The following is a 25,504-nucleotide window of genomic DNA, read 5'->3' as shown; positions in this document are numbered from 1 at the left end:
GTTTAAGTTTTATAAGCACAAATGCTTTTCTTGCCCTGTTCTGTGATGCGCGTTCCTGTTCAAAACCTTTCATCAAAATGAATAAATCTTTTTTCGAGTCATGATAAGACCCTTATTTATCGTCTGGTGTCGTTTTGAAGCTGCACTGAAACTCTCATTTGGACCTTGAACCGTTTGGTTCCCAATGAAGTCCATTATATGGAGAAAATCCTGGAATGTTTTCATCAAAAACCTTCATTTCTTTTCGGCTGAAGAAAGAAAGACATGGATATCTTGGATGACATGGGGGGTGATTAAATTATCTGCAAAAGTATTTTTAAAAAGTGAACTACTACTTTAAATATACTGAAATTGCATGGAAAAGAGTGAAAAAAAAATGTTTCGCAGAACAAAAAAAGTCATGGTTTGGAACAACATGATGTTAATAATAACAGAACTTGCATTTCTTGGTGAATTATGATTTTAAAAGCATAATCCATCCAAAAAAAAAAGGAAATTTTATTCACCCTCATTTCATTCCAAACGTGAATGTCCTTCTATCTTCTGCGGAACATAAAATACATTTTGAAGAATGTTTGTAGCCAAATTTTTTTTGGACACCATAGACTTCCATTGTATAGACATTTCTTAGAATCTTCTTTTGTATTCCACAGAAGAAGGAGAGTCAAGCAATTGTACCTTTACTGAATGATTAATGTGATAAAAGAACATGCACATTTCCTCAAAAGACATTTGGAAAGACATAAAACTCTACCATTTGGGACAGGGGTTTCCATGGGCAGCTCCACACTGGGTCCAGATGCAAAGGGCAGCAGGCATGAGAATGGACACCCAAAGCCAGCAGCAGCTCACAATGAGAGACATGAACAGACCGAAGTCATGAACAGCCGGGATCTAACGACGCATGCAAAATAGATAAAGGTCACACGTCAGGTGTTGGCAGATTTTTTTTTTTTTCACTTTGCATGTTTTAAAATAAATTAACCGGCGGGATTCTCATTACGTCAATACGCTACTGAATAAACATGAGATGGTGACAGAAACATAAAAGCCCCATGGCGTGAATAAAACAAGACCTCTCTTTAAAGATAAAGAAAGGTTTGACTGTCTGCTCTACATGTTCTTTCAGCTTATTACATCAGTTGTGTTTATTTTTTGATTGATGTTAGATCCTGAGCTTCAAAGTAGGAGGTCACGTACGAATCCGCAAGTTCACATTTAATCACACCACTTAAAGCTTAAACTTGTTTTGATGGCAGAAAAAGCCCTTAATACAGAATGTAAGGGCCACAGGTCATGACTAAAGCATTACTTTTTATGTTGTTTTACTTAATTAATTGTATTACATTATTGTCAAAAATTGATGGTCCTTGTAAAAATCTTCTTGGTACTGATGTCACGGCCGGGCCATGAGCACATCGACGTATGCCTGTGTATTAAAGGCCCACTGAAGTGCCTTGAAACGCGCAGCTTTGTATGATGCATTGACGTAATTTCCACTGAAACAGGAAGCTAAGGCGGGAAAAATTGAATGGCTCCTCCCCCATCTCAAATAGCCAATAGCATTTAGTTTACCTCACAGACCGCGAGTCGTACTTGACAGGACCATGGAAGCGAATCCGAGCGCTGATGATGCGTTTGATTCAATAACAGAGGTTTGAAAAATTTCTAGCCATTTCATTCTTAACCGACGTATAGTTGGAAAACGGATTAAAACTTGAGCGTTTGAGCAACCGAACAGACACTCCAACCCATATTGCTCTGTGACATGTGTCAACGGCCGCTTTGGCCATGTGGTGTTTATAGCATAGGGGGTGGAGCTTCAGATTCTAGAGAGCATTTGATTGGACAGAAGATGTGATGAGAAGCTGAAGTCCGCTTTAGCGGAAGTGAGAGACTGTAAGGTTAGCAAATTTTGTCATTGAATTTGGAACACACCAGCTTATTCATAACCTTAAGGCAAACATATTGATACCAAAAGCTAAAAAACTAAAATTTTGATTTCAGGGCCCTTTAACTCTGATAAGTATGAATTACGTTAGTACGCTGAAGTTAGCCAATCATAACAGAGGTCATTTACATCGAAATTTTAAAGCTACACTGTGTAACTCTTTTAGTTTATTCTTACCTAAAAACACTTAGTTCTTTCAAAAATATATGTGCTCATTAATGTATATTTGCTTCGTTCAAGTAATAAAGTATTCTCGTGAGTGTATAATATGCCATTGAAAGTACATACGGGTAAGGTGTTTTAATGTCGGTCGCCATGTTGCCCCTCCATCTTGAAAGTACAATAGCCAAAGAGGGACATACCTGTTAATTCAAGTTTCCCCTTTCGCGTTTACGTTTGAGTTAACACTCATGGACGAGGTCGAACTGGAAGCCATGTTAATCTTGGACTACACTGGCCACCGTAGGAGTTAAAACGAAATTGGAAATTGAGAGGGACAGAAATTAATATTCACTGGATGGTCATATACCTTTTCACCGCTAGATGGGGGTAAAAATCACACTGTGTAGCTTTAAAGGTATAGCAGCAAAACCAGCCAGTTTAATTGCAACCACCAAAGAAGTGGAAAACGGTTTAGAAAAACTAAAATACAACTATTTTGGGTGCAGGAAACCTTGAGTAGCATTGTAAGTGAACTTAATAAAATCCTACGAAAGTGTAAATGTGGTCTTCATGGTCTAAATGTTGGCACATCTTTGTTTTGACAATTGATTTTGTGGCCATGTTTATCCTGCTCCGCTGACTGCACCTGTGAGAAGGTGTTTGCGGCATATGCTGCCGCCGTCGTGAAGGACGTGAGGAACGTGGCTCTGCCGGCTGTCTTTACTGTGTAAATCATACGCTGCATTGAACAAGTCAGGTGGGCTGACTGTCTGAAGGTACTTATGAACACAAACACATCATCCACACCTAGTAGGAGAGACAGAGGGAGACAGTAAGACAAAAGAACACTTTCATTTGTAATGTGGAAAGCTCATGGGTTTTTATTATTCTCACCGATGCCGATGATGACGAAGGCTGCCACTCCGTTGAGAATGCCGAGGTATTTCACTCCAAACGCCACATGATACAAGAAGAGCGCCACGAGACAGCTCAGACCAATACTGGCCAAGCCAAAGAACGTCAGAAACACTGTGGAGAAACAAAATGGATATGAAGTAGAGCCAGACCGATATATCGGCAGACCGATATTATCGGCCGATATTAGGCATTTTCCAGACTATCGGTATCGGCAGTTAAAATGGCCGATAAATAAGATAAAAACGGACGAAACACGCTTGAACCATGTCATGAGTGTTGGAGTTGTATAGTTTGTCCACCAGAGGGCACTCTACACCGTTCCTGTTGGCAACACGCGTTGAGTTGGTCACGATAAATACATTGCTTGAATAACAATTAAAAGAACATCCCAATCAGTTCTCTTAACTCAAATAAGCATGACAAATTTTGTGACTAATCATCTCCAATGATACATCTCCAAAATAACGAAATAAAGTCGTTATTTTTGTTGTTTTTTTGCGCACAAAAGTGTTCTCGTCGTTTGATAAACTTAAGATTGAGCCCCTGTAGTCACTTGGACTATTTTAACGATGTCTTTAATGACTTTTCGGGGACAGCAAGAGCCAGTCCCTCAAGAAGCCTATGGACTGTATGCAGGAGCGATCTTAATATCTTAAATATCTTAATTTGTGTTGCGAAGATGAACGAAGGTCTTACGGGGTTGGAACAACATGAGGGTGAGTAAATACTGACAGAATTTTCATTTTTGGGTGAACTAACCCTTTAAGTTAAAGTTAAATTGTTCGCTCATAAAGACAGTCACTTGTCGCCACCTACTGACTTACTTAATAATGCAAGTTGGGCAAACACAGACATGCAGAGTGATAAATTGTGAAAAGGCTGATACTGGTGAAATATTTGAACACATTCGAGGACCATACAAATATATATGCTTAAAAATGTTATACTAAATATATATTTATAAATATATATATATATATATATACTAAATATATATTTATAATAATGAATTGAGCTTATAGTTTATGTAATTAGCAAATAACATCTGTGTTAAATAGTAATATATTGTAATAATGTTAATCAAGCTGACTAAATCACATGACTGCGATGTTAATTCTCCATTTTCAGTGTATGTTTTATTAAAAAAAAAAGCAGATTAAAAGCCGTATAAGCTCGCGAGATGAAAAGTGACATCGGTTACAATAGGCAGCTAAAGTTAGACAGAAACGTTGATGCTAGCGATATGATTTCCTAACCTGAAATAAGATAGGAGTTAAAGGGTGTATTGGATGGGCTTTTATTGCGGGTTTGGTTTTATTTGTTGGAAAAATAAATATAGAAATATAATTTGACACAAGAGGGCAGTATAGACCTATTTATGGTTTTGAGTTAAACCGTGACATCTACACGTTTTCCAAAGTGGACCAACGTGATTATTTCACGTCTTGTCGTGATACGGGTTGGGCACTGAAGTTACAGGAGTTTCTTCCCGTTGCTAAGCAATGGAACTAGGTCGAGTATTTAAAAGGTTATGGTTAACACGGTTAACGTGGTTTAACGTTGATGTAATACGTTGTTTTTAGCGTACCTTTTGCTTAAACGAGGAGCTGGGGGACGCCCAAGAAAATAGACATTTTACTCATTAGGCTGCTTCATTAAAAACGTGACATTTAGACGTTTTCTTCGGGATGGATCCAGGCAAATGAATCCTTTTCACCTTGAAAATAATATTGCATTTTAAATAATAGAACATTTCTCAGTGATCGTAAATAAAACAAATTTCCATTTTTCTCGGTTTAATGAAAACCTGACATCTACACATTTCCCAAAGTGGATTATTTAGGCTGCTTCATTAAAGATGTGACATTTAGACGTTTTCTTTGGCGTGGATCCAGGCAAATGAATCCTTTTCACCTTGAAAATAATAAAAAAAAATTTTTTTTTTTTGCTTTTTAAATAATAGACCATTTCTCAGTGATCGTCAATAAAAGAAAATTCAATTTTTTTCGGTTTAATGAAAACCAATAGGTCGTGATGGTAAGTGTTAAGTGTAAGTTTCACGTTTGAGGGGATTTAAACCGTGACATCTACACGTTTTCAAAAGTTGACCAACGTGATTATTTCACGTCTTTTCACGATACCGGGTTGAAGAAATATTGTTTAGGCCACTTTGTTTGATATAATCACAACAATTTAACGCAAGTATGGGAATTGAACTCAGGTTTTCTTGATTAAAGCCCAACGCTTCATCAACTGAGCCACTGAATCTGTTGATTTCAAGGGTGTATGGACGGGGTTTTATTGCGGGTTTGGTTTTATTTGTTGGAAAAATAAATATAGAAATATAATTTGACACAAGAGGGCAGTATAGCCCTATTTATGGTTTTGAGTTTAAACTAAATCGTGACATCTAAACGTTTTCCAAAGTGGACCAACGTGATTATTTCACGTCTTGTCGTGATACGGGTTGGGCACTGAAGTTGCAGGAGTTTCTTCCCGTTGCTAAGCAATGGAACTAGGTCGAGTATTTAAAAGGTTATGGTTAACACGGTTAACGTGGTTTAACGTCGATGTAATACGTTGTTTTAGCGTACCTTTTGCTTAAACGAGGAGCTGGGGGACGCCCAAGAAAATAGACATTTTACTCATTAGGCTGCTTCATTAAAAATGTGACATTTAAACGTTTTCTTCGGTGTGGATCCATGCAAATGAATCATTTTCACCTTGAAAATAATATTTATTTATTTTTTTTTGGCATTTTAAATAATAGAACATTTCTCAGTGATCGTAAATAAAACAAAATTCAATTTTCTCGGTTTAATGAAAACCAATAGGTCGTTATGGCAGAGGCGAATAAACATCCGGATATCTCTCCACTGGAGCGTGTTAACGCAAACGTGCAAGTTTCACGTTTGAGGGGGTTAAACCGTGACATCTACACATTTTCCAAAGTGGACTATATAGGCTGCTTCATTAAAAATGTGACATTTAGACGTTTTTTTCAGCGTGGATCGAGGCAAATGAATCCTGTTCACCTTGAAAATAATAAATGTTTTTTGCATTTTAAATAATAGACCATTTCTCAGTGATCGTCAATAAAACAAAATTCCATTTTTCTCACAGTTTAATGAAAACCAATAGGTCGTGATGGTAAGTTTCAGTTTAAGTGTAAGTTTCACGTTTGAGCGGGTTTAAACCGTGACATCTACGCATTTTCAAAAGTGCACCAAAGTGATTATTTCACGTCACGATACCGGGTTGAAGAAATATTGTTTAGGCCACTTTTGTTTGATATTTGATACTTTTGTATGGACGGGGTTTTATTGCAGGCTTGGTTTTATTTGTTGGAAAAATAAATATAGAAATATAATTTGACACAAGAGGGCAGTATAGCCCTATTTATGGTTTTGAGTTTAAACTAAACCGTGACATCTACACGTTTTCCAAAGTGGACCAACGTGATTATTTCACGTCTTGTCTTGTCGTGATACGGATGGGCACTGAAGTTACAGGAGTTTCTTCCCGTTGCAATGGAACTAGGTCGAGTATTTAAAAGCTTATGGTTAACACGTTGTTTTTAGCGTACCTTTTGCTTAAACGAGGAGCTTGGGTCGGACGCCGGAAAAATAGACATTTTACTTTGTGTTTACGTGGCCGATCCTGGCAGCATGAAAAACAAGTTTTATATAAATTCTGAATGGAAATTAGAAAGCACACAACGATCGCTCCCTTTCCGTCGAGATAGCACTCCCGTAGAACCAGGGCTATTAATAATGGGGGAAAAAGTAACTTAAGCCTAAATGTTTCGAATTTACGCAAAGAGTACAGAAGCCTCGATGGTGTGGGTAGATATAAAGTAGAAAGATATATAAAGAGAGACAATTACCCCTCAAAAAAAAGTCGGTAAGAAGCTTTCTCTTCCCGACCTCGAGTCGAGGTTGATCTTTCTCCATTTTTTAAAAGTTAAAATTAGCTTCAACGGAGCGGCGCCAATCAAACAGTCCTGTCAGTCAACGATGTCATGCGCACAGCACTCTTTAGATGTGGGCCGGACGTTTACATTTTAAAGCGACATGGCAACTAGCCAACTTAAAAAAAATATATATTGTAAATAATCAATTCACGAAATTTACCGTATCCATTGCATGCATTTAATCAGATTTGTTTTTTTTTTTTACTAAAATAAAAATATCAGAGGGACCCCCCTAATTCTATTTTTTACTGCTTATGGGGGGGTCCCCCCAGCCCCCCATCAATTCGAGCATAGTAACCATAGTAAATTTGATCTGCTTGAACATTTTAATCGTCTTTAATACATTATTCCGAAGGATAGATTAAAATACCCGGTAATTTTTTAAAATAAATACAAAATTATTAAAATTTAATAATATAATGATCAATATTTTTTTTTTTTTTGAGATCCGGGGCTAAAAAAAAAACATCCGGGGCTGAAGCCCCGAATGCCCATGTCCAGAGCCATGTATGGGCTCTATGCACGGCGTTATTTCCGGTGAAGGATTAAGGATGCTCGATAACTTCCGCCGATCATAGAGTCCAATGCAATACCGAGAATTTATATTGAATTTTATACTCCATGGTTATACTAATGAAACGTTAGTCACAAAAACAGATAAAACAGACACCCCTCGTTGTGTTTATGCTTCTTTTTAAAATTATATTAAATAAACATAACTATATATATAATTACATCTAACGTATGTACGTTTCGTTTCAAAGACGGGAGGACAGTAAATATTGAAGACTCTGCCATAATCCCGTTTTCTCCGGTTTTCCTCCGCTTTAATCTACACAACCGGAAATGGACGAGCATCCTTACGTCAAATGCGGAACTTATGCGTGCATATAGCCCATTCAGAGAGTTCTGACAGTCCCATAGACCGCCATTGTAACTCAGGAATGCGGAAGTAACGCGTGTCATGGACCCGCCCATTAGTTCCAACCACTGATAGTTCCAGCATTGAACCCCATTCATTTCCAGTGCTTCCGAAGTACGCTCGCTGGTAAATTAATGAAATTACTGTATTTTTTTACTTTTTCACACATTAGCCGACCTCTTGTGAATCTAGTCTGTAGTTATATGTTATGTAGCCAGATCTAGTAAATGTTTATTGGAAGATAATAGGTTAATTGCAGCGATAGCTTACGTGACCAACACTTCACTAACGTTGTTAGCTAACTTATGGTTACCTGATGTATATAATACTTTTTTATAACATCATATTTATATATATATATATATATATACATCATATACTGTATATATATAATATTATATATACTATATATATATATAAAACATTAGATATACAATATATAGTACCTCGGGGGCAATACATAGTACCTCGTATAAATGTATTTGTGTGTGTTTTCTGATGAATGGTTTAGTCGGGTAGGATGAAGGGCTACATTAGCCACTGAATTGAATCCCAACAGTTATGGATCATATTTAGGAACAAATATTTTACTCATTAACTCATCATCATCATCATATCTTTATTCAGGACATACATATTAAAGGACAACTCCGGCGCTAAATGAACCTTAAGTCTAATTACACATTGTTACCTAGTCAACCGTTATCTGAGATTTGTTTTCATGATTGCCGAATGTAAATAGTTTTATCTCTAAAAACAGTTTAGCCTATAACGCTAGTATAATGCTAGGGCATAGAGTAATGACAAATAAAAATCGCTTGTTATTACCACTAAAAAGGCTCAAAATAGCCCCACAGTAACACGGCAGCATAACAAGGGTCCCTACATTCAAACCGAAGCATTGGGAACTTTGTCAGTGTCCATACAGTTTAATAAGAAGATATTTTATACACACAGTCAACTTCGCGAATACAGGAAGAAGCCATCTTTGAAAAATAGTCTCTACAGTCGATCTACGAACGCCGATCCAAGTGCGCTGGTGAGATGTGAATAAGGTGATACGGTGAGCGCGAACAGTAGGCTACGTGTACATATTGAAGAGAAGTAAACGGTTTGTGTTTGTGTTTCTTCTGGAAACAACGGACCATATGAGATTCTGCTCAGTTCAGCGCACTTGGATCGGCGCTCGTAGATCGACTGATAGGGACTATTTTTCAAAGATGGCTTCTTCCTGTATTCGCGAAGTTGACTGTGTCTATAAAATATCTTCTTATTAAACTGTGTGGACACTGACAAAGTTCTCAATGGTTCGGTTTGAATGTAGGGACCCTTGTTATGCTGCCGTGTTGGTGTGGGGCTATTTTGAGCCTTGTTAGTGGTAATAACAAGCGATTTTTATTTGTCATTACTCTATGCCCCATATACTAGCATTAAACTAGCGTTATAGGCTAAACTGTTTTTAGAGATAAAACTATTTACATTCGGCAATCATGAAAACAAATCTCAGATAACGGTTGACTAGGTAGCAATGTGTAATTAGACCAAAGGTTCATTTTGCGCCGGAGTTGTCCTTTAAATGGTCCATAGCACTATACAAAATAAAGTACATTCAAAATAGAAAAGATACCTAACAGTTAAAATTTACCGAACATTACTGTAAATATGGTCATTGCTACGTCATGGGAGCAGTCTATATCCCTCCTAAATCATTAATTTGTACATGCACAGCGTAATTATTTATATTTTACGTTGGTTGTCGTGATTGTTATCCTGAACGGGCCACCGGTCCACGGGTCTAATGGCTGAATCGGAATTTATAAGCAAGATCACGGGAATCAATAACCTACATCCCAGGTTTAAATGTCATGAGACGTCCATCATCAGATGAATGACATGGAAAAGTTAAGTTAGAGCCGCTAAAGCCAGTGCAACTACCGATGCGAACAGGAAAACAAGCTTTTCCCTCCAAAAATATAGCCTAAAAAACATCTAAGTTGTCACCCTGCCTCTCCAAATGCAACACTGACATTAATCAAACGCAATAGAAGCTTAAAAAGTACATTGGTGTGCGTTTTATTTTATATTTACCGTTTTAATAATGCAATCGCTGCTGTCTGTCCATTGAAGAACATGACAGCCCGCGTCTGTTTTGGAACTATTGGGGCTTCCATGAACCACGTGACAGCCTTGCGGCGACATCAAAGCGTGTCGCAACTCTCTGAATACATGGCTCTGCCCATGTCTAACGACTCAAAATAATCGGCAAACCTTTTCTTTTAGGTCAGTTTATTTAAATCAACTATCCAAATTAGGCGTGTCACTAAAATGAAGAGCTGCATGCACAATAAACTACTGTAAAAACTGCAATAACAATAGCTTTGTACTGTAAGAACTACGTAAACTTAGCATCAATACTTCAAGCTACAGTCATTTCTCCAACTCAAGCACCTCTTGACAGGTCCGTCTGAATTCACCAAGACCTTACTGTCAAATTCAAAATATCGGACACTCTTACAAACCAAAGTTTTGAATTTACCATTAGCAATCACAAAACTGAGATACAAAAATATCGGAGATATTTTTGGCCCACATTCTTTACCGCACTAGGAGATGCTTTCTGCATGTGGTTTCAAGCTTTTATCCCTGAATTAACTGAAAGTGCTGTGCCATACAGAGAGTGCCAAAGGTTTTCTAACAGTCTGAGCAAGCTGAGTGGAACGGCAGCATTCGAGAGCTCTCTATTGTTTCTCAAACAAGGTAGCCCATTGCAAGTGCAGCAGACACGTAAATACATTTGGAAGGTTTGGGGAAGGTTATATGATATACAGATAAAGCACAAAGGTCAAGTTACATAACGTGGAAAAGCGTCATTAAGGTTTTTATAAAAATGTCAAATGGAGAAGTGGTGTTCCATTTTCCATTATCCAGACGGTTGTTGGTGCAGCAGCTGTGAGAAATAAGCCTTATTTTAGGAATGTCCCGACAAAAATAGTATAACGACCTGAATATACCAAGAAAACCAGCTGTGGAGCTGTGAGACGGCCAAATCAATAAGATTTACTTGGTTAATCGCCCAATAACTAAAGTCACAGATAGCACACCTTCAAGTCTGGATCCTCATGTGCTTTGCGGAAATACATGTTTACTGCTTATTAAGTCATTCTGCAAAATGTGTGGGTAGTCTGTGTAGGTTCAAGGCATCAGTCAGATTTCATTTCAGAAATCATTGCAGTTTATCTGTTGACACAAATGTTGACACAAAGCATACTGAGGCTAAAGATGAGGGAATTAAATCCAGTTGCAAATCCGACAAAACACAAGTCATAAAAACAAGGCTAAATCAAGGCTTGCATCATATCTTTAACAATATTTTAGCTAAACTGAAACACTGTCTAGATTAATTAGCACTTTAAAATAAGACTCAATTTGTTATTTTTTTACAGCATGAACTAACTTAATGTCAATTTATAAATTGATAATTTGTCTTTTTAATAAATTTGTCTTTTTGTCTAAAAAAGATAATTTGTCTTTTTTATAAAACTACTTAAAATTATATATCTATATATATATATATATATATATGAAGAGTTCAGATGCAAAAGCCATAAGTGCCATTTGAAATTTTCTTATGATCATTTTTATCAAGGTTGTATATTTAAGTTTATTAATTTGACTTAAATGGGAATGAAGATTACCTATTAATTGTTATTTAAGTGAAATTACTGAATTTAAATATACAAGTTTGATAAAAAATGATCATTCTAGAAGAAAATTTCAAATGGCACTTAGAGGCTTTTGTATCTGAACTCTTCATATATATATATGAAGAGTTCAGATGCAAAAGCCTCTAAATGCCATTTGAAATTATACTTTATAGATGATTTTTATCAAATTTGTATATTTAAGTTCAGTAATTTCACTTAAATAACAATTAATAGGTAATTATCATTGCCATTTAAGTGAAATCACTGAACTTAAATATACAAGCTTGATAAAAATGACCATTCTAGAAGAAAATTTCAAATGGCACTTAGAGGCTTTTGCATCTGAACTCTTCATATATATATATATATATTAGGTCTGTCCAAATTATTAGGTAAAACATTAGGTCACATCCAAAATTATTTTGTATATATAAATACATATACATGTATATATTTAAAAATTCTTTGCATTTATTTAAATAATGTATATATATATATATATATATACATACATATATATATATATATATACATAATCTATATTATATAAATAGTAATATTAGTAATATTTTATATATGAATATAATATATAATATAATATATACATTTATATATGAATATAATATATTATTATATAATATATTATATAATATATTACTATTTAATAAATAGTAATATTTTATATATGAATAACACATTTTCTTAAATACATACGCATATGTGTGTATTTATATATACAAAATAATTATACACAGCACACACATCACACAAATGTATTATGTATACACAAACTTTTATTTTAGATGTGATTAATCGCAATTAATCTTTGCACAGCCATAATATATATATATATATATATATATATGTACACAAATTTGTATTTAAGAATTCAATCACATAAGCAATTCCAAGTCATGACGCAGTATTCAAACCAAACAGCACAATTGTGAGAGTGACGCTATAGTTTTAAACTGTTCAATATATATGTGCTTGTGTAACTTACATTGATTTTAGGCAGATACTTTGTCTGTTTGCTCTGCCAAGGACAACAGTTCCACATCATGACAAAAGCAGAACCAACAGTTTCTCCCAGAGCAACACAAAGTGGTGTTTCCTTGCTGAATTCAGTCTGCTTGTATGAATTGTTAGGTGAATAATTCAATGACTCACTCACAAACACAGAGGCTGCATCTGAAATCACATTCTCTCTGAATAGGTGCTATTGGAAAAGTTGTTTATTTTGTGGAATGTATAAAAAAACACATTCTATAGTTTGAATGTGTGTATGATTCATTACAGGTGAATAACTAGATTAATAAAGTGCAGTAAGAACTATTTGTGCTACAAAAGAGTGTGTTTATGATTACAGTAATAGATTAAAATTAAAAAAAACTATGCAGCATTAGACTGTTTTAGAACAGTTTATAACTGAAAGTAGCTTACTGATTAGTGTTAACTAACTGTGAATTAATTAATTACTTCATAAAACTATGTATTGAATTGTAAAATAATTTATATAATGAGCTATAGGCATCTCTAATCTGTTGCCTGAACAACAACTAACTGTAAAACATGGTATCTTTAGGTTTATTTCATTAGAATGCATATTGAGTGTCTTACCAGAAAATGAGGTAAGAACATACACAAGGACAGTAATGCATCCTCCACTGAACAAAGCCAGCAACATGTCACTGTGGAAGGTCTTCCGCACCTCATCGTCAAATAACTCTGTACCCCCGTACAACACCTTCACTTTACTAGAGAGAGAGTAAAAAAACAGAAAATTGGATGAGAGTGGAGGGTAGTCCAGATGAGAATGGGTTACAAGGGAAGGACCAGATGAGGGGGATGAGAGACACATTAGCTGATGGAAAAAGATTATCTTAATTACATCGAGGGGCTCTTAAAGGAGTTATTACTGTATCAGAGATACAATGAATGTCTATTTTGTGTCTGACCATCGGCTCATTTCTAGGCCTACCATTGTTATCCCAGCAGTATTGATTGTCATTTCAAGAGCATCTGCATACACTTGACAGCAGTAAATATAATAGGGTTGTTTTGCAGATGTAATGAAGCTTTGGGTCATTGTCTGTGATTCATAACTGGTGTTGTTTGGTGATCATCCTTGCAAAAATTACTACAACCAAAAGCGTATCGGCTGACTAACTGACTTCTGTCTTTGACACTATAAGGAATACTTAGGCTTAATAGACTCCCATTTTGTGTTTAATCATTTATATATAACCCATTAGTTTTGCATTAGTAAAGCGAACAGTCTCTCCAGCTGCCACGCAGAAGAGCCATGATTCATCACCATCGTGCCACTGAGATGATGGCTCAGTTTTATGGACGTAAAATTTGTGAAAGAAAATTCTGCCATATTGCAATTTTCATGCACGCTTACATTTTCATTTAATACGGTATATTGCTTTTATAATAAAAATGCCCTCCTTTTGTATGGAGTTGATCACTGAAAGGAAGATAAAACATGTATTATACTTGTGTGTTTGGAATTACACAAATGTATTTAATGAACAACATTATGCAGAAAACTGAGAAACTGCTAAATGTATGTTTGGTTAATGCTTTAAACAAGTAAAATCCCTGTGGTGTGAGAAATTAAGCTCAAGATATATTCACGGAGCTCAAGAAAACACGTCTTAATGCATATGGAATTTTTATGCAAATGAGGCTATTAATAATAATTCAAAAAAAGATAAGCTCTGTATGGGAGAACACAGGGTGGGAAATAAAGCTTCTGCTAACAAAGTTAATTCTGCACGTTTACAATGACCATTTAAGCCATTGTGTATCTTTTGATGAATCCTCTGGTTTGCATGCTCGTTAAATTGCATTTGCCTTTAACCATACATGACATTAGACTAGACAAATAAACAATAAGCCTTCTTGTTTACTTTTGAATCTTTTGATGCATCCTCTGGTTTGCATGCTCGTTAAATTGCATTTGCCTTAAACCATACATGGCATTAGACTAGACAAATAAACAAAAAGCCTTCTTGTTTGCGTTACTGTGCCGACTGCAATCTCAACACCCACCTGGTGGATTGTTGTGAAAGGATGTTCGCATACTGCACCACAAATTCTCTGAAGAGACGTCTCTGTTCTAAAGGTCTGTCTTGAAGAGAGTAGAAAGACTGAAGGGGAGCTCCAAAATGGATCTCACTGCGAAGAAGAGAGGACTGAAGATTGTCTGGTGAGAGAGTCTCATCCACATACCAGTAAAACTGTGGATGGGTAATCGCCAAGCTCAGGGAACCTGAAAAAAATGAAAAAAAATTCAGTTACTGGTTGGATTGATAGTGAAAGAGGCCTTGAACATCATACAACCATTTGATGTTACTTTTTACAATATATTTCAGTTCTTCTCCTGGACCTTTTTCTGAAAAGTTTAACTCGAGCTCTAATTAAACTCACTAGCTAATCCATATCTTGAGGATCACCTCTACAAGACACTCACACTGGTCGCCCAGGAGCCGGATTGGACACCCCTGATATACAGTATGTTAACCAGGGATAATCCAACTGGAAAACCAGGACATTCCAGTTTAACTGTCAGCACAGCTTGATCTTCACCAACTGGTCAACCATCTATCCTGTTCCTGGAGATCTACCTTACTGCAAAGTTGATAATTACAGACAGGTGTGTTGGATCAGGGATGGATGGATCTGAACTGAGTCTATTTGATGTGATTTTTACATCTGAAAAACGTATTTTTGACGTCAGATGTCAAATAGACGTTTAGAAGATGTCTTTAGGGCCCCGTCCACACTACTGCGTTTTCGTTTAAAAACGGAGAATTAAAACGAATACGATCTCCGTCCACACCAGCGTTTTATCTGCGTATTAGAAACGATCTCCGTCTGAAAACGCGGATCACGTGACCATTCGCCAACACTGGGCATGCACGTGCCGGTGTAATCAGTGAATGGCGAATCAGGGAAGGATACGTCATGACTGATAACACCCAATCATGGAGCCAAGCGTCAGCCTCTGCGTCAGCGTTTCTGAAGTTCTCCATTTCGTATGGTTTTGTCTCGTCCACACTAAAACGCCCTCCGGAGATTCAAAACGCAGCTCCAGCGTTTCTAAACTTCTCCGTTTTAGGTCTTCGTTTTTCCCGTTTTAGTCTGGACGGAAGGTGCAAACGTAGCAAACGGTCTCCGTTTTTAAACGAAAACGCATTAGTGTGGACGGGGCCTAAGATGTAATGCATGTTAAACTGCAACACATTCTCACCCCAAGGCGTCACCTTTGACCATGCTTCAATATTTGAATTTTGACGTTTTAGGCGCCCTTTACAATTTTGACGTTTTAGGCGCCCTTTACATGACGCGACCACATGACCACTTACATGACGCGATCATACGGCGTCATCTAACTGACGCTAAAGGAAAGCGTCAGTTAGAGGACGCGGTTAGGTTTAGGTATGGGGTGGGGGTAGGGTACACGCGATCCTAGGGCGTCATCTAACTGACGCTAAAGGGCGCCTAAAGCGTCAGATATTGAAGCATGGTCAAATGAGTGAGAATGGGCTGTAAACTGACATCTTCTAAACGTCTATTTGACATCTGACAGGAAACGTACTATAGACGTATTGCAGATGAGCAAACACTCTTTAAAATACGTCTTCCAGATGTAAAAATCACACCAAATAGACTTGTGCCATCTGGGTAGGAATATGAACAGGATTGGCCACCCCTGATCCAAACAAACTAGCACTGGCTAATGGCCAACATGGAGACCATAAAAACAGGGAATCAAATAAAACATAAATATAAAACTTAGCTGAGCTTACCTGCAACAAATGAGCTTAATTTTATCCTCTATATTTAAAAAATTTCAAATTTAATTGACGGAGAATTACTGAATCATTAGTAGAGATTGGGATAGTTTGCCCCTCCAACTGACTCACCATGTATGTCAGCTAGATCAGGTCCCATTCCATCATAGTAGATCTTCCCGGCACGCTCACTGGGAAAGAGGTAGGACAGGAGCGAGCTTGGAGGAGAGCAGAAGGAAGGTCCCAGGGGCAAGTCTCGCAACGCCTCCAGTGGCTTCCAGCAGAACTGTTGAAACTGAGGGTGCTGCATTAGAAGTCTCTCCACGCGGTGTATGGTGTGAAGGCGTTCGGGGGTGAAAATGTTGTTATCCTTGTCACCCTGGGCCACAAAAACTAGCTCTATCCTCCAGAGGGCCTGGGTCTGTATGTAGGAGTAGCCTGAAAATCTTCTCTTCCTCATTAAGGGTGAGTCTGGTCTCCTGTGATCTTCAGCATCACTGGAATTGAGTGCCGCCATCTTGGGGTTTGCCGAGTCTGTCTTTTCCTCTTCCATCTTGTTGTTTTTCTCATTTCCAAACTGTCTGGTGTCATTGTGTAGCCCTGTCTCAGTCTCAGCAGGTTCTGTGACATTCGTCATCGCGGAGACGTCCTTCCCTTTTCTGTTTACCATGAGCAACAAAAGGTCCCTCAGAGCATTGGCTTCAAAGTCAAATCCCTCGGCGTCACGCCTGTGCCTGTCCCAAGACCCCAACTGACTTTTCAGGGCGATGGCGAGAGCGTCAAAACGTTCTGCAGAGGCATGACTCCTAACCTCGAATGCGCTGTAGGAAAGGTCAATGTCTAATGGTTCACAGTGAAGGAACATATATGCTGAGAGGGTGAAGGGTACCAGAAATCCCACAGCCAGAACCATCCCGCTGGCCCAGGGCTGCGTGTACACCCAGCCCAAAGCCCACCACAACCCCTTACAGACCTGCTCGTCTCCATTTTCCCGTTCTGTTCCTTCTTCTCCCTCCTCCTCATCTTCCTCTTGCTCTTCAAACTCGCTTAGGTTCCAGGTACCTTGGAGCAACAAGGGTTCGTCTTCCGAATCCATGGCAGGCACTACAACAGAGACACAAAAACCTAACATTAACGCCTTTGGGCCTTGTGTGTGCTCCCGCTTGCGCCTGGACAGGGAAATACCGCGATAAAGAGCACTTGATTTACGGAGCATCGATTAAAGAGTGGCAGGTTATTTTCAGATGGTCACTGCTAAGACAAGGACAAAGCCGTGAAATCTATCATTCTGTAAGTGTTGCATTGGAAGGTTTTGGCCTTTGGGTAGTGAGTGGTGAAAGGAAATGAGGAAACGGTGAACCGAGTCTCACAGGCCAGCTATCAGGCTGGCAGATGGTTTGGCCTCTGGTATCTGATGCTGAACTCAGATGTGTGTGTGCGGTAATATATTCTTCTCGTCGAATTGTGAGGAGACTTCATAGTAGGGGAGCCTTGTGTGTGCAGGACTCTTTTTGGGAGGATTCAAAGTTGTTTTGCATTGTGAGTTTATTTTCATCACAATTCCCTTATTTAAACCTCCCTCAGTTGTAATTATACCGTGAAAAAAAAAAAATCCTGTAAAAATATGAAATTCATCTGCTAAGAATCATCGGTAACACTTTACAATACGGTTCCATTAGTTAACATTAATTATTGCATTAGTTAACATGAACTAACCATGAACAACATCTCTGTTCAGCATTAGTTAAGATTTGTTAACGTTAACTCACACATGTACCAATGCATCAATTCACATTTACAGCACGGTTAGTTAACATTGTTATTGCATTAGTTACTGTAACAAATAGCTTTACTGCTTTGTAAGGTTAACTTACTGTACATAATTAGTTTACGTAGCTGACACACACTAAGTATGAACATTTTATACTCACCATGTTACCCTAAATGTAAAAATACTGTTGTGTACCTAACACTCTTTTATATATATAAGGTATTGATTTGTTGATAAACATAATTCTACAGTGAAAAAATATCCCGTTCTCATCCGAAGGCGTCATATACTGACGCTTTTGACATTTCGTCTATATCCAACGCACATGGCACCCTTTAGCGTCAATATGAGACGCAGATATATATGGGTCAGAAGGCGCCTCCTAGTGGTCTAACACTAACCCTACCCCAGACCTAAACCTACCATAACCGAAAAAGCTCTGTATGTGTTATATTGACGCTAAAGGGTGCCATACGCGTTGGATTTACAGTAGACGAAATTTCAAAAGTGTCACTATATGACGCCTTAGGATGAGAATGCATTGCAAATGCATTGTTTATACATCCTTTACTGTCATTACTTTAATTCAAATATGTATTTGAAGAGTTCAGATGCAAAAGCCTCTAAGTGCCATTTGAAATTTTCTTCTGGAATGATCATTTTTATCAAGCTTGTATATTTAAGTTCAGTTATTTCACTTAAATGGCAATGAGGATTACCTATTAATTGTCATTTAAGTGAAATTACTGAACTTAAATATACAAGCTTGATAAAAAATGGTCATTTTTGAAATGGTCACTACCTTGCAGTAGTCTATTTAAATGTACACCTGTACTTTTGTTGTTGTTTTGCTGTCAGTCTTTTATGATATTTATTCATATTGTAAAGCACATTGGACAATGTAAATTGTATTTAATTGTACCATACACCATTTTAGAAGAACATTTCAAATGACATTTAGAGGCTTTTGCATCTGAACTCTTCGATTATTAATGGATTGAGTGAAAAGTGTACAATAATTCCACATGTGTTACTAACATTTGTAGACTCTTTATTAATTGAATTACCATTAATAAAGTATGTATAATGGAACCTTATTGTAAAGTGAACACTATTCGACATTAACTAACATTTGTTTTCCGCTGTAGAATTATGTTTACCAACAAATCAATTCCTTGCATATATAAAAGAGTGTTGATAAGGTACACAACAGAATTTTGTAACACTTTAAGGGGTGTGCATAAGACTGACATGACACCTTAACAACCTTGACATGACATACAGGTATCTCTTGAATATGAAGTAGGGTTTATGCATGTTTGTGATAACTTTCATTAAGTGTCATTCAATCAATAATGACATCATGAATGCAAATATGACATTGTTTAAAGGAGAACTCCGGCGAACAATGAACCTTTGGTCTAATAAAACATCGGTACATAGTCAACCGTTCTCTGAGATTTGTTTTCATGATAATCGAATGTAAAGAGTTTTATCTCTAAAAACTGTTTTGACTAAGTAAAAAGAAATCGCTAGTTTATACCACTAACAAGGCTCAAAATAGCCTCACACTCACACAGTAACATAATGAGGCTCCATATGCAAAACGAAGCAATGAGAACTTTGTAAGTGTACAAACCATTTAATAAGAAGATACTTTATGAAGACAGTTCACTTCGCGTATACAGACAGGAGCCATCTTAAAAAATAGTCTCGATAAGTCAAACCACGAACGTCGTGCTGAGTGATCTGAACTGTATGAAGTTCAGCGAACTTCTGAACTGTATGAACGGCGTTCGGGGGTCGACTTATCGAGACTATTTTTTTAAAATGGCTCCTGCCTGTATACGCGAAGTGAACTGTCTTCATAAAGTATCTTCTTATTAAACGGTCTGTACACTTACAAAGTTCTCAATGCTTCGTTTTGGATGTATGGAGCCTCATTATGTTACTGTGTGAGTGTGAGGCTATTTTGAGCCTTGTTAGTGGTATAAACTAGCGATTTCTTTTTACTTACTCAATGCCCCCATTACTAGCATTATACGCTAAACAGTTTTTAGAGATAAAACTCTTTACATTCGATTATCATGAAAACAAAACTCAGAGAACGATTGACTAGGTACCGATGTTTTATTAGACCAAAGGTTCTTTGTTCGCCGGAGTTCTCCTTTAAGATGTCTTTGTTATGACATCTTGACATAAACCAATACATCATAACCTGTCAGTGTCTTTGTCTCCTGGGAAATGGTCTAATGTTATTATAAGTTTATGAACTGATATCATTTTATTCTTACCTGTCACACATAATGTGGAGACGGAGAGTAATATAATTAATTAAATCCTTGAACTTCCCTGTCTCAGGTTATGTGGGGGGAAAGTCTGGTTTAGCAACTTCTTTTTAACTGCTATAATGTTAACTGTTGTGAGTTAAAATAATCACCTAATTATTTCAACCTAAAAATGACCTCTGCACTGGACTAAATTTATGTATAATACAGTATATATGACTGCCGAGTCGCTTTCACCCCAAAATGGCGGATGCGTAGGGCTGCTGTTGTTGCAATGGAACATTCTATTGGCTTTCACTTCTTGTCAATATACGTTCTTTGGCCAAGATAACAAGGGCACGAAACAGGTGAGTGTGATTAGTAGCTACGGAGATGAATGAGGGTTACTATGGAAACAAACCAACACAGGAAGTAAAACACAGGAACCATTAGAAAACTACATAAGATGAGAAGCCAAGACGGAGGAACACGGGAAAGGAATCGTACAGTAAGTGACAAGAAATTTAGACTGTGATGTGAAAAGAATTTATGCTGATATCCCACTTTGCCTTGCACACACACATAAAGAGACACAGAGTGAACTAGTGAGCGAGAGAACAGGGACAAAGAGCCAGAGATAACATGCTATCAGCAACTGACACACAGTTGGCAGCGTCACTGAAAATTAAATCATTCAACTCGTCCGAGCCTGCCTAATTACTGACAGGGAGAGAGACAGGAGTCCAATGTAAGTCCTGCCTAATGTACAATACAGCCCGGGGCAGCGTGAAACTGAGCTTGTACCATTTCATTTTCAACACAGATTGCCCCCAGAGCCATGTGTGCAGGCGCAAGGCCAGCGAGTCATTGACTTTCACCACACCGTAGAGCCCAGGGGCAGAGAGAGAGAGAGATAAAAAGGCAGACAGGTACGGATGCTCCATCTCTATATCTGCCACACAGAGAATCTGAAGATTTTCCTCCTGGGATCAGATGGTCTGTGGTGGATCGATGCTTGATTTGGGCGCTGAATAAACCCTCCAGGAAAACCGATAAGCTGTTGAGGTATTAATTAGCATTCTGAGATAGGAGACATTTAAAAATCACCTTTCAATGCACAAACACCGTAGGCTGGGCTCAGGTGTGCTCTAGTGTAAGCTCAATGGGCTCTTATGAGATGAGCGAAAGCGAAAAGATTTGTACAGCTTATTTTTAACAAAAAGTCAGTTCACCCCAATTGGAAAATTCTGTCATCATTAACTACTCACTTTTGTGTTTGTTCCACAATATAAAGGCTATACGCACCAAAAAAGTGTTATTTATCTAATATTTGTATTGGTAATGACGGCAGTGCTAGAAAACAAAGGAATCTGTTTAAAATTATGCAAAGAGATAGGAAAGAAAGAAAGGGCTAGACTTTATTTTAAGTTGTCCATGTCACAGTGTAATTATGCATTTAAGTAATGTGTAATTATAATTAACATGTTCTTACTATAGAGTTAGAGTTTGGGTTTGGTTTAGGGTTAGTTGCATAATTAATAGTTATTACGTGTAACCTGTTACTGAAGAAAGGCCTTTATTCCCTTGGTTTATGATGCCTCAAATATTGAACTAAATATAATAGTCATCTATGATTGATTCTGAATGGCCAAATAATATTCTGCTGATTTAAAATTCTCACAATTTTCCATGTATGGACAAAAAAAAAAAACTTCAATAATAAATAAATCCAATAACATGGTTAAAAATTTACATCAGTGATATGATTGCAATTGTGCTTTTACATTAATTAATGTATGAGTTTGAATGTTTTTTTGTCTTTTGTTTTTCGGTTCAGTCGTAACAGCATTTTGTGCTTCTCCGCAGGAGGAGACGGTCATTTTGCGCAGGATATTTGGTTGGTGGCACCTCAAGAGGTTGGGAAGCAACATCTGTCTTCACAGTAGGTTGAGAACTCAACATCTGCCTCAGCAGAGGACAAATTCATTAGGCTGAGAATACATTTTTGGAAAGAGAGAAAGAGACAGACAGATAGTAACAAATAGAGATACAACGAATCTAAAGCTACATTCACACTCAATGAACCTTGAAGATGTCATCATTATAAAAAAAAGGTACCGCTTCCATTTACAGTACAGTACTTACAGTGTACTTACTGGCTAATATAAGGTAATGGGTTAGGGGTAGGTTCAGGGTACCTAGTTATTACCCAGTAAGTGTAATTACTACAATAAGTACTGAGTATGTACATGGGTAACAGGACTGTAAAAGGAAGCATTACCAAAAAAAAAAAAAAAGAGTTACAAAATACTGTATATCCTAACCGATAAACACACGATAGACACTTTATTTCCACTTTTCTTAATTGGTACTGAAAATAAATGCCTTTCCGATGTGCTAGGTTCGTCAAAAGGCAAATTAAAAAAACTTGGGTCGATTTACGTCAAAACTGTTGCGCCCTATTACTATTGCTGCTGTAAATAATCTAGGGCCAGATTTAAACTTTTGACATCTAAGAGGTCATGATATTATAAGAATATCCGGTAACACTTTATTTGAAGGGGTGTGCATAAGACTGACATGACACTGTCATAAACATGTCATGAACATGAAGGAGTCTTTATGAATGTTTATGACTTTTGTCATTAAGTGTCATTCGGTAAATTATGACACTTCTAATGCAAAGTTGACATTGTTTAAAATGTCTTTATTATGACAACTTGACATTAACACAGACAGAAATGTCTTTGTTATGACAACTTGACATTAACCAAGAAATCATAACCTGTCACAAATGTCATAACAGGTTTAATTATCAAACTTAAGGAAGTTATTTAGCTTTGCATTAACATTACATTACCCTATCATATGTGGTTGGTTTTGACTTTGGCCGTCATGACACCATAATTCGGTCATGAATATTTTACTTATAAAAAGTAAAGTCCTCAAGTGGAACACATTGTACTAGTTATAAAGATCTTTTTAAGGGTTATTACACTGTCAAATGCTTTAACAACAGTGTCATTAATATGTCCCCTTACCTCAAGTAAAGTGGAACACGTTGGACTAGTTATGAAGATGTCAGGTTGACAGGTTATGATTTTTTGGTTAATGTCAAGTTGTCATAACGAAGATATTTCTGTCTTTGTTAATGTCAAGTTGTCATAATCAAGATATTTTTTGTCTTTGTTAATGTCAAGTTGTCATAACAAAGACATTTTAAATAATGTCAACTTTGCATTAAAAGTGTCATAATTTACCGAATGACACAACAGTCATAAGCATTCATAAAGACTACTTCATGTTCATGACAGGTGTTATGTCAAGTTTATGACAGTGTCATGTCAGTCTTATGCACGCCCCTTCAAATAAAGTGTTACCGAATATCCTGTAAGTTTCAGAACTGAAAACGTCCTTGTTAGTCTAATAAAAGCTTTTATTGACACCAGCCTCAGCAAACGACTCGTTCTTCAAATTGGGAAACTATGACGTCAAAGAGGATAAAACATCACCCCCGCAGAAGAAGATCGTCATAAGTTGAGCTCAGACAACAATATAATAAAATTTTAAAAAGCCAGTTCATGACCCCTTTAATAAACAGAGCAAATTAGTGTGAAAGCGCAATCCCAAAACAGCGCCGATGGGAGTGGACGGTTTGCACGTGATCTACTGATGACACGCAAATTAAAGAACACAGAAACAGTCAGACAATTTCCACAATGACCAACGCTATCTACCTGCTATAGCGTCTGGTTCAAGACGTGTTTTTTTGGGGCGGTAAATAATGGCGCAAATTCTAGTGAATTGACTAGCGCAAACCTTAGTTAATATAAAAGGTCAAAAGGTCAGCGGCAAAAATTACTGTCCACGCCTTTTCTGCGCTAACTAGTCTTTAGTAAATCCTGGCATTAGTTTTTTAACACAAAAGTGGGATATTATTAATTATTAATTGTTATATCATGGTATGTCTGAATACTCAATTCGGATTGGCTGGAAGGTGTGCAATAAAACTGTTCCAAGTCAATTTAATCCCAATTTAATATTCCTTTTTTTTCCTGTATTTTTGATCAAATAAATGCAAGCTTGATGTGCATAAGAGACTTCTTTCAAAAACATGAAAATGATTCCAAACTTTAGACCGGTACTGTACTATATACTATATACTGTATATATATATATATATATATATATATATATATATACAAAGATCATGAATTATTAATATTGTACTTATTATTAATATTGTAGTAATAGTTGTACCTTGGTCTGTCTGAATACTCGATTCTCATTGGCTGGAAGGTGTGCAATAAAACCAAGTAGTTCAAGTCAATTTACTCACCGTTCTATACTAATGTGCTGTAATGGCTATTTTGAAGTATCTCTGTGTCTGATTCAAAGCAGGCAGAATGCTAAATCTAACGAGCCGTAGATGACAAAAATATAGCACTTTCGGTCAAATATTGTGCTTTGCGTTGGGTTGTTCTCTGCCTCCAAGTCATGTATAAAATGGTTTAATGCACAGCTAGCCATGGATTATGCCTTTCATAAACATCATTAGGTTTTGGGAAGTCGCACCACATTTTACAACCTCAATCCTGCCTTGACGGTCTGCAGGGGCCCTCTTTATAAAGACTGTTTTGCCAGTTAAGTTAGTTATAGAATGCAGTTGTTGATCTCTTTCATAACCAAACCATGTGTATACACAAAAACACCCCAATCTGGACTGACAATTGTGTTCTTTGGCTGCTGTCTGAACATATGCAAATATGTTTAGTAGCTATTTTCCTCAATTTAAAACAGCAACATGATATCAAGGCTTTTTCCAACATAAGTGTAGGCTGTATAGGTGGTTTCACAAAGAAAAATCTTCCTCACAAGCTGTTTCATTCTCACATTGTCAAACTACAGGCTGATACTATTTCTTACACTGACTGTATAGAGAGCACTGTGACCCTTTGCAAAACAAAAATTGCAAAAACTGCAAATCTCGGAGTTTTATGTAAGTGCCACAAACCCTGTCCTGCTTTGAAA

The 25,504-nt window shown here is 37.1% G+C and overlaps 1 protein-coding gene across 1 annotated transcript in view; it reads right to left on the bottom strand.

Moving 5' to 3' along the window:
* disp3 (dispatched RND transporter family member 3) overlaps positions 1 to 25,504 on the bottom strand; it is a 146,561-nt gene that overhangs the window by 102,700 nt on the left and 18,357 nt on the right. The window contains exons 2-7 of the mRNA XM_089119299.1: positions 16,568 to 17,539; positions 14,691 to 14,910; positions 13,251 to 13,387; positions 3,008 to 3,142; positions 2,760 to 2,920; positions 755 to 894 (exon numbers count right to left, since the gene is read on the bottom strand). Of these exons, the coding sequence (XP_088975425.1) occupies positions 755 to 894; positions 2,760 to 2,920; positions 3,008 to 3,142; positions 13,251 to 13,387; positions 14,691 to 14,910; positions 16,568 to 17,531 (1,757 nt within the window). The 5' untranslated portion in view covers positions 17,532 to 17,539. The remainder of the gene's footprint in view (positions 1 to 754; positions 895 to 2,759; positions 2,921 to 3,007; positions 3,143 to 13,250; positions 13,388 to 14,690; positions 14,911 to 16,567; positions 17,540 to 25,504) is intronic.

This window comes from Pimephales promelas, chromosome 14, assembly GCF_988280905.1.
Source record: "Pimephales promelas chromosome 14, fPimPro1.hap1.1, whole genome shotgun sequence".
In the NCBI taxonomy this organism is placed as follows: domain Eukaryota; kingdom Metazoa; phylum Chordata; class Actinopteri; order Cypriniformes; family Leuciscidae; genus Pimephales; species Pimephales promelas.
This window is presented reverse-complemented; position numbering and strand designations above follow the sequence as displayed.